The sequence below is a fragment of the Mustela lutreola genome, chromosome 3 (assembly GCF_030435805.1).
Source record: "Mustela lutreola isolate mMusLut2 chromosome 3, mMusLut2.pri, whole genome shotgun sequence".
Lineage (NCBI taxonomy): Eukaryota > Metazoa > Chordata > Mammalia > Carnivora > Mustelidae > Mustela > Mustela lutreola.
Window position 1 is genome coordinate 7612616 of NC_081292.1, and position 16653 is coordinate 7629268.

A 16653-nucleotide genomic window follows, 5' to 3' on the forward strand; every position below is an offset into this window, starting at 1 on the left:
TCTTCCCCAAGAAGATAAGAAATGACCACCTCTGAGATTAGCCACCAAATTACGCCACTGTCTTGTCTTTGTGAAGAAGATGGGCAAAGATGCCTGCCCAGAGGGAACAATTGTAAATCAGCGTACAGCTAGGCAAGGCTGGGGCAGCACTTTAAAAGACCATGAACTCTCTTGAACATCAAGTTCAGGAACCGCTGATACCATTGTATGGCTCCATGTTGAAAGATCTGTCTTGGTAATTGTATGTCATAGGAGATGGGCTGGAACATCCCAGCCTTTCAGAAATGGTTGCTGATTTATCCAAAATGCTATTCTGTTGCACAGAAAACATTAAAGCAACAGTTGGAAAGATCTAATTCCTTTCTGTAATTGTGCCCACAATTCCATCACCCAACATAAATTTTATTCTTTTAAAAATTATTTTTCGGGGCACCTGGGTGGCTCAGTCGGTTAAGGCTGCTGCCTTGGGCTCGGGTCATGGTCCCGGGGTCCTGGGATCGAGCCCTGCATCGGGCTCCCTGCTCGGCTGGGAGCCTGCTTCCTCCTCTCTATCTGCCTGCCTCTCTGCCTACTTGTAGTCTGTCTGTCAAACAAATAAATAAAAAATTTAAAAAAATCATTTAAAAAATTATTTTTCGGCGTGCTTGGGTGGCCCAGTCCATGTAGCGTCTGATTCTTGATCTCAGCCCAGGTCTTAAACTCAGGGTCATGAGTTCAAGTCCTGTGTTGGGTTCCGTGCTGGGCGTGGAGCCCTACTTTTTTAAAAAAAAATCTTTTTCAGGCATTATTTGTGTTCCTACGGAACGATTGTATAGTTGTAGTTAAAGCATCGCTCACATTCTTCCAGCCTTAAAATTAATGATTGTACTTGTTGCTTGTTGCCACAGGGCCCATGAATATTACATTTGGGGGTTTGTAATGTCTCACTAAGGTCGTGGGCCATCCATGAGCTGCATAACCAGTCCCTTACTTTTGGACAGTGTATTATTTTCTGTTTTCTCCTCATTAAAACTTACTCGCAAGGAGCCCTTTCTTGAATATGAACTTCTAGTTGCCTTTGAATTAATTCCTTAGGACACATTTCCGGGAGCAGGATGGCTATTTTGTCTCGGTGGTGTTAATCATGGGTTATATTGCCAACTTACTGCTTTCAGGAAATTGTGCCAGATACATGGAAGCACTCCAGCTTCGCTCGTTCAACGTTTGGTGCCTCATGTTATTAGAGACGGTCCGTTTCTTGGTGTAATGTGTGTCAGATCTCACCATGTCACTGTCCTTCGTAGTTTTCTGATAACTTGCAATTGAACAGGTAAATTCGAGGGTTCAGTGGATGGATGGATTAATCTGCATTTATAGAACATTGGCTGGTTCATAGTTTTCGATGTAAGTGTTCGATCTGGTGGACTTTTGATGAATGAAATTAATTAATCCCCTCTCGATGAGTTGTTGATGTGCTGTTTTTCTCTGTTTGCTTTCTGGGGTCTCGGTGGCTCCCACTCGTGCGCTCACTGATTCATCCAACATCTGTTGGGTCTCTTTCGGCTGCACTTGACAGAAACCCTTTGGCAGTTGCTGGAGCAGAAAGGGGGCCTTTGTGATCACGGTACTGTGGGAGCTCCCAGAGAGACTCAGGGTCTCCGTGTGTCTGCTTACTTCTTCCCAGACTCTTCACCTCCTCTTCATGTGGCTTGGTCTTCCCCACTCTCCCGTCTTACCTTGACTGTCACTTCCTCACAGATGCCTGTTTTCATTCTGTTTCCTCTTGCGGTGGCTGTTACGGGGAGAGAGGGGACGTGGCGGGGCAGTCACCCCATTGGGGCTCTCCTGTCACTCACCGCTAGCCCTGCAGCCAGCGTGTGCTCCCTGCTGGACCCAGGGAGGAGACCCAGGGACCAGAAGGAGAGGTGTGCCATCCCTGTCCCCAGGGGACCCACAACCCAGCGAAGGTGCCAGACCGACCCGCCAGAGGTGAGGCGATGAGTCACTTGGAGACAACAGGAGAGGAAGCAAGACCAGCAGAACGAAACTGCAAACCCCCGCTGTTGTGAAGCTAAATGATAAGATTAATCAGTAAAATCTGTGGCACGGTCCAGTTGAGGTGTGAAAATAGCTCATACTGAGAACCTTGAGAAAGGCAAAGGAAAATAGGAATATGAGACAATTCAGTCTCAACGTGAAAACGTTACGAGGTGAGGAATTCCGAACGTGAGTCTCTAAAAGCGACTCCGGTTATAAACGGGATGGTGGGGAGAGGGGGGGATTTGGGAAGGCCTCCCAGGCCAGGGGGCAGCCGGTGCCGAGGTCTGAGTGGTGGCGTGCTGTGTCCTCAGAGTGGAGGGCGGGGGCAGGGGCATCGCTCGGGAGCTTAGAGAAGGAGCCGGGAATCCGCCTTCAGGGCTCCTGCCGGCCATTGCAGGGCCCACAGCTTGCTGCAGTGGAGGGAAGGCCAGCGAGATTGCTGGGGGGCGAGATGAGGAGGGCCTCCCGTAGCCTCTTTGCCGTTATACTTGGTCATACTTTATCCCTTTCCCCTGTTCTTAGTTTTCCTGGTTAAGGTTTGTTATTTTAGGCTGGCTTAATTAGACTCATCCCTGAATTGTCCCGGAGAACACCAGGGAGAAACCAGAGATAGGGCTGGAGGGGCGCTGCCACAGCTGTGCCGAGTGGCCTTGGTGGAGAACCCCCCCCCCCCCCCCGCCCCCTGCTAGGTCACCTGCATGTGCCCTGGCCTCATCTCTTCAGGGCTGCTTTTCAGGTGCTTGCCACCCGCTGTCGGAGTCCATACTTGGACCATGACCTCCCCATGCTGAAGCCTCCGAGCTGCAGAGAAGAAAGCCCAAGGTCACTCAGATTCCACTTATTCTCCAAGTCTGAAGTGTGGGGAAAACGTCCCGTAGCCTGAAAGAACGCACTTCCGTCGCCAGTGGCCCTTCTTGGGCACTCCTTTCTCGTGGGTCACCATCCTGTGCGATGGCCTTTATGGTACAGACCCATTCACACTGTTATAAGTTGTTTGTTCCCTTTGGGACATTGATGTCGTGCCCTTACGAGCTGAAGGCTTGTTACGTGGCTCTGAATGGGGACTTGTCCGCATCCAGGCTCTGCCACGGATACTTCATAACCCCGCGGTTACTCAGATTCACGGTCCAATCTTGTTCCTCATCTGTAAGAGGGCTTAGCACGGCTTGCCCCCCCCCAGGCTCAGGGGCGTGTGGCTGAGGTCATGGACGTCAAGTCGGAGCCCAGCCGCTCCTGGACAGTAGCTCGCTGGGTGGAGCTAGCCAGATAGGTTTGTGAAAATGGATTCACTTCTTACCAGGACTGCCTCTTTTTTCTTTTGTAATCATCCTTCTCTTTTCCTGGGCTGCAGTGTGATCCGGATACAGACATGGGTCGGCCAGCCCTTGACGGTCACTCTAGCCTCGGGCCAGTGCTGCGTTTCCTGGTCCTCTTTCCCTGCCGTCCTCAGGAGCGTCCTGACAGAGATCAGCTGACAGTCACCAGGCATTGCTCGTTCACGACGAGTCACGGGTCCCCATTGCATTATTTTAATCAAGCAGCTAAAGATTATGTCAACTCTCCCAGGCCTGTTTGATGGGGGCTGGCAGGTTGCTGAAACATTTGTAGTATTTATTGCCGGGTCTCTGAGGCTTCTGGCGGGGTAGGAAGCGTGGCTTTTAGAAGCTGCGTTCTTTCTTTGTGTGTCTGTAGAAGGCTGACTCTGCATCTCAACTGACGTGATTCCATTTATCCCTTGCAGGGGACCTTTTTAGCCCTTCGTCTTTTGCTCATTGAGTGATGTGTATTGGTAATGAGTGAAAATATTTATCAGTTTGGAGAATAGCTGTGTCGGCCTTTCTGCCCCTGCTAAGACAGTGGGGAGCCCAACACCGTTTTCCTCAGGCTCCCTGGCCCAATGACGATGCATTCGTGTGGGTCAGGAATTGGTGAAGAAGTGGGGGGGGGGGGCAGCGGTTATCTCTAAGACATGCGGAAATGTGTGGCCCTGTGAGAAAAGATGAGACTCTATTTATAAACACAAGTGTCCCTTGGTCTGTAATTATGACGCGTCTGCCTTACATGTGAAGACGTTTTCCCCACACTTCAGACTTGGAGAATTAGTGGAATCTGGAATTTGGGGTTCTTTTATCTAGAATGATGGTTTCATGGTATTAAAATACTTTAATTTCCATTTTGCTGTTAACTGTTGAAAGTGTTATTCATGTAAGATACACAGAATTTCCTTTCTGTTCCTTGCCCAGGTCAGTAAAATGCACAGGATACGTTCAGCGTGAACCATGCCTTCAGGCGCTGAGGATGTGGGGATGAATGAGATGCGGTCCCTGTGGGCAGCCGAGGCAGCCCCAGGCCTGAGAGCAGGCAGGGGCAATGCTGCAGCGTCGGGCACCGACAGGAGCTTGTGGAGAAGGTCACGGGGAGCATGCAGAGGGCTCACTCTTAGCCCAGCTGCCAGAGATGTCATTTAGCTTGAGTTCTAGTGAAGACGGGCCAGATGCCGAAAGCCAGTGCCCACCAGTCGTGCAAGATGTTAGCAAAGACTTGCCAAAGTGTCGCCCGAACTGAAAGATTTCTGTGTTCCGGAGCCTGACAGAGGGAAAGGCGAACCGGAAGTCAGAGAGAAAGGTCAGGTGCGGGGAGTTAGTTCAGTTCTTCAGGGCCTCTGGATCATGCTCCGGCTTTGTTCTGCGGCTGGAGTCCTTGGCGGGTGTGCAGGCAGGGCTGTGGGAGAGTTCACGTGTCAGATCATCTGGATAGAGCATGGGGCATCCGCATGGATGGACGGATGATGGACAGAGGGAGCGGGAGGGAGACAGAGCGGGCAGGCGAGTGGCTGGGTGGTTAGTGGGTGGGGATGCATGGTTGGGTGGACGGGTGGCAGATGGATGGGGGAGTTACCTGAAGGTGAGCAAGCCAGGCCACAGGCTTTTGCCCTTGTCCAGAAAAGAAATGAGGAGGGCCTGAACCAGTGTGGAGGTATTGAAACAGAAATAGGGAGATACTTAGGAGGTGAAATCAGGTGCTGAAAAACCGAGGTGACTGCAGTTGGGGTCATGGGGATGTTGAGGAAGGCCGTCAAGTCTCCGACTTCACGATTGGGTGGCGAAGAACTGGACGTCTGGAGGTGGGACCCGTTTGGTGGGGAGGATAGAAAGTCCAAATTAGTACATTTGGGTCAGCTAGGCAGAGGCCCCGCAGATGGTTGGATACTCAGTCCCAAGATCAGGGAGGGGCAGAGGAGGTAGAAGAATGAAGTGGTCAGTGGGGGAAGGTACCGATTGTGGCATTAAAGGTTTACAGAAGTCCACAGAGGAAGGTTATATGCAGGAATGCTTCTAGAAGGAGAAGAATGGAAGTGTTGACCACAGAACTGTGGAGTGCCCGGGTATGACAGGTTGTATAGCACAGTAATACCAACCCCGTGTGCTAGCCCCTGTGCTAACCAGGGCAGGGGGAGTATAAAATGCAGCACCCGCATATGTCCGTTCATTTGTTTTAACAGGTGAATTATGGGTCTGCTCATCCCAGTAATGGATGTGCCTGTTGCTACCTCACCCTCCCAGAGAGCCGTGTTTTCCGTCTCTGTTAGTGCCTTTCTAGCAGCCCCTCACCTCTGCAGGTTCCACTCCTGCCAGGGTCAGGCATGCCCAGCGCAGATCTGCCGTCTTGCTGAGTGGTCTTCTGCCTTCCCCTGGCTCTCGGGACCGTGCAGTGCTCTTGGTGAGATGGCCCAGCAGCCTCTCAAGGGCCAGAGCCTGCCCCTCTCTAGACCTCATGCTGCGGGTCCCAGAAGGAAGCCGTAGCCGCTCCAGTCCCCACCTCTGTGCTCCCCAGATGGGCTCCTCTTTCGTCCGGTCAGTGGGCCGCACCCTGGCTTACTCTCAGAGCCCGCTCGGTGGTGTCGTTCCTGGGGCCTCCCTAGGCAGAGCTGGCTGCTCTTCTCCCTCCGTGGCGAGCCCTCTTCTGTCACTGGTTGGCAGGGGTCTGGGCGTGGGCAGGCCGTTCCCCTAGAGCTTCTGGACTCGCACGTGGCCAGGGGATCGTTGTTCCTCTGGCTCCGGGCCTGGCACCGCATTCACACGCGGGAGCTGCTAGCCCAAGGACGCTCACCTTCTCTTCTCTCCTTTCCAGGGAAGCAGTTCAAGTGCACGGTGTGTGACTACACGGCGGCCCAGAAGCCCCAGCTGCTGCGGCACATGGAGCAGCACGCCTCCTTCAAGGTGAGAGGACGCGGCGCGTGGCGTGCAAGGGCGCGTTGGAAGGGCATCGCTTGTCCCAGTGAAGCTGTCCTTATTGTGGGGTGTTCCCCTCACTTCCGGGCCCCTTAGCTAGTGTGCACAGAGTCCGAGGTGTAGCGCACTTGGTGGTGTGCTCTCTCCTTCCAGAAGGGTGGGATTTCTCTGTCCTTTGGCAGCCAGGTCCAGGGACCATGCATGACTAGAGAGGCACTTACTGCACACACCTGGAGGGCATAGAGGAGAGGATGTGAGCTCTCGGGACAAGGGGTGTGCTTCCGCATCCCAGATGGCCTCGGGTCAGTCCCCTGGTACTATAGGCATGATGATGCCCAGCGAGAGACCTGGAGATGGTGGGCGCGGGGTGCCCGCTCCAGAGGCGGTGGCTGTCCGTATTCATGTCATAGCCAGAGCTGAGATCCCCTGAACGTGGATGCTGAATATGTCCTTGGCCGCGGCTTCTGCCACAGTTACTGACAGTAGGACCTGTGGGCCAGTGACTGTGTTTGCTAGAAGCTTCTGTCGGCGCTGGCAGCTTGCTGCTGCTGCTGCTGCGTCTACACGTGAGAATGGAAGCTCGGTGCTCTAGCACGTTTGTCGAAACTGTGTCCACCGCTGTACCCCAGAGAACGTAGGAGGTGGGGGGGCTGTGGGTCACCACACTTGCAAGTTGCATTTATTGAGCACCTACTGTATGCCTGCCCCGTTCCGAGAGTTTCTCTCCTGTCAGCTCTCCCCTACCCCACAGTAGATCCCATCATCCGTCTCTGACAGATGAAGAACTTGAACCCCAGAGAAGGTAGCCGATCCCCTATTAGGCCTGTCTGCCATGCCCACAGCTGCAGCTTTCAGTCACTGTTGGATTACCAACCAGGCCATGTTGTCACCACTTTGGAGGGGACTTGGACTCCACCACCAGCAAGCTCTTTTGAGGCTCAGAACAGCTCTGTGTGAGATGACGTCTCAGGATCTTGCCTCAGGTGGTTAAGAAACCACATGGCCCAGAGGGTTAAGGGTTTATGTGCTTTGAACATCGAGGAAGGTTGACTTTGCTCCGAGTCTGAGGTGTGGCCTTCTCTCCGCTTGTCTGCTCCTTACTCCTCGTGGGCAGGGAGAGGCTCACGGGGAAGACTGAGTGGGCTGCACCTGTTGCTTGTGTTGTGGCTTCAATATCTCCGCGGTGGATCTGTGTTTCTCAGGAGGGACTCGCCTGTCATCTTGAGGGAGTGGTGGTCTGTCCGCAGGGGGGCTCTTCGGATATCGTGCAGATTTTTACGTGATGAAAATGAAGAGCTTTATGTCGCGTTGCACAGCCACCGGCGTTTCTTCGGGGGAGCGCAGACTTCGGCAGACTAGGGCAGGTCACGTGCTTGGGAACAGTGAGCCGAGGCAGCTCTCGCTTAGTCCATGAGGAAGGGGACCTGCCAGTTCTTTATCGTCCTCTCCGTCCCCCGTCCCCAGAATGGAGCTAGACTTCCCATTCATTCCTGGGCTTTTAGCGGGAAGCGTCTTCCCTCCCCAGCAAGACACAGCCCTACAGTCCCTCCGCTCCCAAATCCTCACTGTTCTCTCTCCCAGGTTTGTGGAACCTTCGGCTTCTGTGCAGGGGAAGTGGATTTGGGGGTGGTTTGAGCTGCCATCAGGCTGCTGCGGTCTGCTGCTGGGGTCTCAGGAGCTCCCGGGCGCAGCTGTCCCTGGGGTCATGTCTGCCTTCTCACTGGCACCTTCCGTACCGAGCGGTGTCGCGGCTGGAGTGGGACCCGCTCAGTCTGACCTTGGCCTCTCACCTCCTATGGGTCAGGGTCTCTCATAGCACGAGTTAGTAAGTGACACGACACATGACGGGGACTGACAGAGCAAAACGAAGTTGGTTCCCGCCAACCGCGCGCATGCTGACAGGTGAGGACTCTTCTCTTCTCTCTTTCCTTCTCTTCTCTTTTCCCGAATCTCCATCACTTTCCTGTTGCTACTCTGATACCGCCAACTCATAGCTTCAAACTACACAAGTTATTACTGAACACTTGCTAATTCCAGCTCGGGTCTCATGGAGTTAAAGGCAAGGCGATGGCAGGGCTGTGTTTCATCTGGAGGCTTGAGGTCAAAATCGATCCCCGAGCCTTTTCCGGCTTCTGGAGGCTGCCCGCGTTCCGTGGCTCTTGGCCCCAGCCCTCCATTTTCCAAGGCAGCAGCATAGCATCGCCTCTCTCCCTCCGCTGCCTCGCTTCTGCCTTTCCCCTGGGGGGACCCTTGTGATTTCACCTGTGGGCCCATTGGATGGCGCAGGAGAACGTCCTTACCTTAAGGCCAGATAGTTAAGAACCTTGACTCCCCTATAATTGCACCTTTTTGTCATGGGAGCTTCCAGGTGTGAGGACGTGGACGTGTTTGTGGGGCCGTTACTCCGCCCGCTGCTTCTCCTTCTTCTCTTCCTTTCACGTCCGCTCTGTGGCAGAAGATTCTCATCAGAATCCAAAACTACATGGCATCCACGCTCGCACGCTCCCTCTGCATACCAATGGCAAATATGACTAAGAATCTAGCCTCTCTGTCTTACTGATCCTACGTGAGACCCCACAATCATCGCACAGACACGGCTAGTCTGTCGCCGGCGGCTCGCCAGAGGAAACCAGTCTGCTTTCCTAGATGCAGATATATAATTTGCAGTATGCAATTTGTGTCAGGAAACACTGTAATAAGGACAACCTCTTGTATTGCCTTTTAAAATGACATGTTTTTATTTATTTATTTTACAAATAAAATTAATACGTGTTCACTCTGTAAGACTTAGAAAGTGCTTTTTGTTCTCTTTCTTTGCAAAATTTTTGGAAACGGTATTTTTTTTTTAGGCCTAATCGAGGTCATACTGTAAACGAGCATTTTTGGGTGGAGGTTAAAACTTCAGTTTTACCACAGATAAAGCTCTGTTAGATAACGTAGCTTAAATGAGTGGCCAGATGGTTTGCCAAGAATACTTCGCTTTTGAGTTTGAATAACCTCCTAGTGGAAGGGCTGGAGAGCCTCCTGATTGGAACATTATAAATATGGCCTTTTTGAAAAATCAGCGTTCCACTTTTTTTTTTTTTCCATTTCATGAAAATATACTTACTGTAAAACTACTTTTAATGGCTGCTTTAGGATGAGTATCCTAGTTTAATTACCCATGGCCCTCATAATTGGACAGTTTGGTTGCTCCTAGTTTTTGCTGTTACAAGTAAATCTGTGAAGGACATCTTCATGCCAAAAGCATTTCCAAGTCATCCTAAAATCGAAAGGACTGTAAAACGTGGGGGGAAGCCCATCAAACCACTGAGAATTCACGAGCAGTGAAGGTGTCTGTGCGCCTCTTGCAACTGTAATTAAAATGCGTTCCCTAGGGTGGAACCAACGCCATCAATCTTGAGCAAGTGCCAGAGAACACACTTGTCCCAGAGGAGTCTGTGGAGCCAAGGGCCTCCAGACTCCATGGACTTGTTCCTTCCCTCTGGCTCTTGAGCTCTGGCTTCCTCACAAATATGTAGGCTCCGACGCCACTCCATGCGGCAGGGTGATCACAGGTGGGAGTCACCTCACACGGCTTTCTGTCTCTCTCTGTTGGGCTCCTTTGACCCCACAACTCCGTTAATAGGATTGTTCTTGATTACGTAGGCTGGGTGGCTCAGTGGTAGTCTCCCTACACTTTAATAAATGGGGGCTTTATCTCATTGAAAACAGTTTTATTTTAAAATAATTCTAAACTGTATACAGTCCTGTGGATTTCCCAGGTACCCGTCCCCCATCTTCCCTCAATGACAGTGTCGTCTTTAACCATACCGTATTATCTAAACCAGGAAATTGACTATGATATCCTACTGTTAACTAAACCATGGGCCTTCCTTGGGTTTGACGTCTTACCTAATAAAGTATTTTGAAGATAGTTTTCGGTTCACAGCGAAATTGAGAGGAGAGTAGACACTTCTCCTATATTGTCTGGCCCTGCCTCGCACGCACAGCCTCCCCATTGTCAGTGTCCCCACCAGAGTCATGCATTCGTCCCAATCCATCCCATACTCCTAGGTCATACTGACCCTAGGCCTAGTCTGTAGTAGGGCGCCATATTGGTTTTCTACCTTCTGTGGGTTTGGATAAATGTATCGTGACATGTATCCAATGTTATCGTTATCATGCAGAGCGTCTCACTGCCTTGAAAGTCCTCCGTTCATCCCTTCCTCTCCTAACCCCCCCCCCCCCCCCGTCTCCCCTGGCAATGACTGATCCTCCTCCTGTTTCCATAGCTTTGCTTTTTCAGAATGTCCTAGAGTTGGAATCATACAGCATTTGGCTTTTTCAGATTCTTTCACTTAGTAATAGACATTTAAGGTTCCTCTGTGTCTTTTCATGACTCGATGGTGCATTTCTTTTTAGTGCTGTAGAATATTCTATTACCTGGATGTGCCACAGTTTATCCATTCACCTACTGAAGGACATCTTGGTTGCTTCCAAAGTTTTGGCAGTTAGGAATGAAGCTGCTTAAACACTGTGTGCAGATTTTTGTCCCGACCTAAGTTCGCAGATCCTTTAGGTAAATACTAAGGAGTCCAATTGCTAGAGTGTATGGTAGGAGTGTGTTTAGCTCTGCAGGAGCCTGCCACTCTGTCTTCCACAGTGGCTACACCATTCTGCGCCCCCACCAGCAATGTGTGAGTGTTCCCTGTGCTCTGCATGGTCACCAGCATTTGGTATCGTCAGTATTCTGGATTTGGGTCATTCTAATAGGTGTGAGGTGATACTCATCCTTGCCTTAATTTGTATGTCCCTGATGACAGGCTATGGAGATCTTTCAAGTGCCTGCTCATCATCTGTTTATCTTCGTTAGTGATGTGTCTGTTCAGGCTTTTTGCTCTTTTTCTTTTTTTTTAAACTTGGGTTATTCATTTTCTCAATTTGTTGAGTTTTACTAGTTCTTTCTGTATTTTGGATTAACGTTCCTTTATCAGATACGTCTTTCCAAATATTTTCTCCCAGTCTGCAGCTTCTCTTTTTATTGTCTTGGATAACTTTATTTTTAAATGAAGTTCTATCTTTTTATTTAAGAGGATGCTTATAGAAAGGGGGCACTTGTTTTTGCTAGCCCTGTAGGCATCATTACATACTAAGTGTGAGGGTTACAAGCTTATTTCACTGGGGTTCATACAGCCTGTGAAACTGGATTGTAATTACTGATTCTGAAAAACAGAACCTTGCTATTTTCTTTCGTGTCATGAAAGTCATTGAGGTTGGGGTGGGCAGTTCTGATAGAGAAGGGGGAGGGGAGGAGGGAAATGGTTCCACAGACCCCTGTTGGAGCTAATTTGGGGTCACTCAGCTTCCCTTCCTAGCTTGTGTGCTCTTCTGATGGACTCACTCTTTCCTTCTAGGAACTAGTCTAGATTTCTCATACTTGTTAGATATCAAAGCCAGAGAATGATACTTTAAGGTAGTATTTTTCAAAATCAAGAAGGAAAATACTGATTGAGCAGCTGGAATTCTTATGCTACTGGTTTTTTAACATTTGCTTGATTTTCATGAATATCTTCTATTAAAAATAAATTGCTCTCTGCATCCGAATTGAAAAATAGGTAAAGGGAACAGCTGTCAGGGATATCATAACGTGCCTCACCTCACTGATAATTTAAAAACAAAATAAAGGGAAAGCATGCAGTGATACCATTTTTTGCTTATCAGTTAATTAATACTCACAAGCTTGATAGCACAGTCTGTTGGTGAGGCGTGTGAGACCGGTCTGTACCTGGCTGTTGGGAGATAAATGGTCCCAGGCCCTGGGGGGGGGGGCAGTTGGAGAACCTGCCCCATTTGCAGGTGCACCTGCTGTTTGCCTCAGCCTGCCTCTTGTAAGAAGCGATCTTATGGATGCACTTGCTGATGTCCAAAATAAGGACTTTGCAGTGTTATTTATTGGAAACAATGGAAATGTTTGTGGATAAAATAAGGCTTAAATAAACCAGGGGGCATCCAAACACCAGTACACTGTACAGCTACTAAAAGGAGTAAGGAAGCCCTTTACTTACTTCTTTGGAAAGGTATATATATATATATATATATATATATATATATATATGGAAAAAGCAAGATTTAAAACAGTCAAGTATACTGCCTCTGAGGTAGGAAAGGGCAAAGGTAGATTTGTATTTATTTATGTCTACTTTAAAGCCTCTTGAAGCATAATGCACAAAATAAATAAACTGAACGGTTGGGCAGCGAGGCCTGGGCCTGGGTAGATAGGAGGCCAGGGCTTAGAGTGAGACTTTTCCCATTAAGTTTTGAACTGGGTGAACTGAATGTTTTTGCCTGTTCAGTAAATTTAAGTAAAAAGCAAAACTAAACAAAAAATGATATTTTAGATACTACCCAATGTCAAAGCAGAATGTAAACTTGTTCATCATCTCTGATATAGTCCTGGGAAAGCAGTGACAAATTGCCCTTTGAAGTTCATTGGGATTCTGTTTTGCACTTGAAAATCTCTGAGACCAATTAGGTCTTGCAGGAGAACACGGAATTTAGAATTAGATAGACTCAAGTTCAGGCCCTGACTGTGCCATTTGTAGTCTGTTTAATTTAACCTCTTTATGCAATTTTATTGTTTTTGCTGATTGTAATATTTTTGTCTGCTGTTAGAGATACTCAAAGCAATACCATTTGTATGAGTAGTGGGTATGGTATGTGGTAAATGATCAAAAATTTTTGGTTCTTTTTCCCTCCCCAGTCTTTAAAACTGACTCGTTTCCAAAAAAAAGTGACCATGGTTTATTTTCTTTTTAGTGGGCTTAAATTTACGTTTGCAAGTCACTCATTATAATATTTTCTAGATACTCTGTTTTCTTCACATGTCTTTATTTTTTTCTTTTTTAATTTAAATTCAATTAGCCAATGTATAGTACATCATTAGTTTTTGATATAATGTTAAACGATTCATTAGTTGCACGTAACACTCAGTGCTCATCACATCATAGGCCCTCCCTAAGCCCGTCTCCCGATTACCCATCCCTGCACCCACCTCCCTTTCCACAACCTCAGTTTGTTTCCTGGAGTCAGTAGTCTCATATGGTTTGTCTCCCTCTCTGATTTTTTCTACATATGTCTTTAGATGTTGGAGTTATTTTACTTTTGTTGTTGTTATTTATGGTTTTGGAATTGGGGAGATAAGGATCAAACTCTTGATGCCACTAAATAACTAGGTGACCTCTGAGGATTTTTATCTTTGCCTTTTTGGGCCACTGCCTCCTCATTGGGAAAATGGGAACAATGATGTCATTATTTCAGAAGGAGGGGTTGATTTGAGGGTGGAGACCAGAAGGAATATATCCTCACAGCTTGGGGCAGACTTGGATCATCAGCCCTGTACTGGCCACCCTAAGGGGGAGGTGCTTGGAGGATCTCAGGCTTCTTGTTTTGTTAATGGGAGCAGTTCTGGCCTCCAGCTACTCTTCCCACCAGATCAGTTCTTACTCAACTTCAGAGCCACCTTGAGATCTTACCAGATCTGGAGGTAATGGATTCCCAAACCCAGGAGATGCTTTTGTGATTTCATTGAGCCTAAAGGTCTTCACGCATCCTTGACTCCCATACATTCTCCTGTGGTTCTGATGAAGCAGGCCCATGGACCATAATCTGTCAGCCACCACACTGGGTTTTGAACTCTGAAGGAAACGTCCTGAGTCTTTATATTTATAGTGTGTTCCTGTTAAATAGCATATAGCTGGATCTTGTTTATGCTTGTGTGTGCACAGCCAGTCTGAAAATTACTGCCGTTTAATTGGAGTGCTTTTAGTCCATTTACATTTAATGTAATTCTGATATGTCTCATTTGAAAAGTACCATCTTGATTTATTTTCATTTTCTTTTTAGTGCTTGCTGTACATGTTATACTATGCATCTATATTATAACACATTCTAGCTAGCTCCAGATATACTATTTCATGAATAGTATAAGAACCATGAAATGCTGTAATTCATATTATTTCTCTTCTACCCTTGGTGCTCTTGTAGTCCTGTGTATAACTTCCATTTGTTATAAACTCAATGCAAAGTTTATAATTTTTTTGCTTTATACAGTCAATATTTAAACATATATATCAAAATGTAATTTTTAAATCATAAAATATATTTACATATATTTATATAAATACATTTTAATATTATGTATTATATATGTATTTTATATATTTATTTATATTATATATATATGTATGTAAAAATATATATTTAAAGACATTTTTAAAAGGTTTTATATTTGCCTATATATTCAGCCTTTCTGGAGTTCTTTATTTTTTCCTTTCAGGCCTGGCTTTCCACCTGATGAATTTTCCTCCTAGCATTTGTTATGTGCTGGTTTGCTGGAGTTAAATTGTCTCAGCTTTTGTCTGTTTGGAAATTCTTTACTTTGTGTAAATTTACTTTACTTTTGATGACTGTGGATTTCTAGGGGGACCTTAATCTAACGACATTGTTCTGTAATGTTTTATACTTCGTTATTTCTAATCCTTATCATTTTTCCCTGTGTGTAATGCTCCTTTTTCCTCTGTGTGGTTTTAAGCTTTTTCTCTCTTTCTTTGGTTTTCATCATATTACCATCAGTAAGCTTAGGTATGGCTTCCTCGTGTTTGCCCTGCTTGGGGTTTGCTGAGCTTGTAGGTCTTGTGGGTTGACACCTTTCCATCAGTTCTGGACCAGTGTCTTCTTAGCCATTGTCTCTTGAATATTACTTTTTCTCCATATGTTTTCTCCTTCCCCTCCAGGACAATACTGTGTCATATATTAATCTGTTCGGTATCTCACAGCATTCAGGTGATCTCTCTCTCTCTCTCTCTCTAATTCTTCTTTCTCTTTGTGTTTTAATTTATATGACTTCTATTGATCTTTTTCCAAGATAACATTTCCTTCTCCTAACATCATATCTGATGTTTCGATACTCAGGTGAATTATTCACTTCTGATTCTTTTTTTAATTTCTAGCATTTTCTTTTGGTTCTTACAGTTTTTATATCTCTGCTAAAATTTATCATCTGGTCACACATGGTTTTCATTAGAGCCTTTAACACATTTTTCATCACTATTTAAATGTTTATATCTAATAATTTCAGTGTCTGCTCTATCCGTATTTCACTTCCTATTTATTTTTTCTTGATTTGGGAGCTCATTTTCTTGTTTCTTTGGATGTCTCAAAATATTTTACTAAATGCTAGATAATATGTATGAAAGAACAGTAGAGACTGAGCTAACTAGTAATTGGCCATGGGAAAAGTAAAGTACCTCTTTTCATATCAGGCCAGTAGTGTGGGGGACTGTCTGGAGATACCTAACAGGCAGGCCTAACTGTGTCCTGTAAAGATGTCCTTGCAAACTTTCTTCTTGGCTGGCATTTGGGACCTTGGACATGAGAGGACTTCCCACAACCGTCATTGCTAAGAGGAGTTACAGTGCCTAAACTGTCTAGACAGCACGGCGTGTGCCGAATATCTGCTTGCTTCTAAGAATCTGGAGCCTTGATCTGTGCTTTTGTGATTAGTCCAGTAAAACCCTGGTACTGAGCTTCCTGCGAACTTCCCAGGCTGGTACCATTTCACAGGTGTCATTCCAGCTTGTTGCTGGGGAATTAAGCTGCCCTGTGGAACCCCACTGGGAGAGGACTCTTGGAAACTTAGGCCTGGTTTCCCCTGGACTTGGCCCCACATGCGTCTTCCCTTGGTGAGTTTTGCTTTGCATTCTTATGCTATAAGGAACTGTAGCTGTGAGTTTGACTGTATCATGAGTCCCGTGAGCCTTCCCAGACTATCATCGAACCTGGGGGTGGCCTTGGATCCCCCCAGAAGCTCATCTGGGGTCGAGCTGAATCTGGGCTCTGTTGCAGCTCCAGAACGGGTTCTCCACTGTCTTCAGATGTTTTGAGAACAGGATCAGGACTTTCCTTGCAGCAAGGCTGAGCATTTGAGCACAGTGAGACTCCAGAACTCACTTTCTCTTTCACTGCACAGCTGCTGCCTTTCTAAATGATGCAGGCTTTCTATTAGCTTGTAGGCCGGTGGCCAGCTTCTCGAGTTGTTGGCACGATCCTTTTTCTCTCCAGCTTTCCACTCCTTGGGGAAGCTCTCTCCCCTCTCTGCCCAGCCCTGCCTCAGGAGAGCCTCTGCTCTTTGTGACGGTCTTTGTGGCAGAGGACTTCCTCTTCGCTTGCTCGCTCTGGGCCAGGAATCCTTGCTGTTGCTGCCTTGTGTGCAGTGAAGACCCAGGGCCCTGAGGGCTGGAGTGGATCTCTCTCTCCTCTCCTGGCCCAGCCCCCAGCCCTGCCTCCTTGTACCTGAGGCAGTTCCCCATCTCACAGAGCCATGGATGAGAGCAGCCACGGGTCTCTTTCCTCTTGGGCAGTG

The 16653-nt window shown here is 47.5% G+C and overlaps 1 protein-coding gene across 1 annotated transcript in view; it reads left to right on the forward strand.

The window, feature by feature from the left end:
• ZFAT (zinc finger and AT-hook domain containing) overlaps positions 1–16653 on the forward strand; it is a 184590-nt gene that overhangs the window by 109917 nt on the left and 58020 nt on the right. The window contains exon 11 of the mRNA XM_059165561.1: positions 6151–6239. Coding sequence (XP_059021544.1) covers positions 6151–6239 — 89 coding nt within the window. The remainder of the gene's footprint in view (positions 1–6150; positions 6240–16653) is intronic.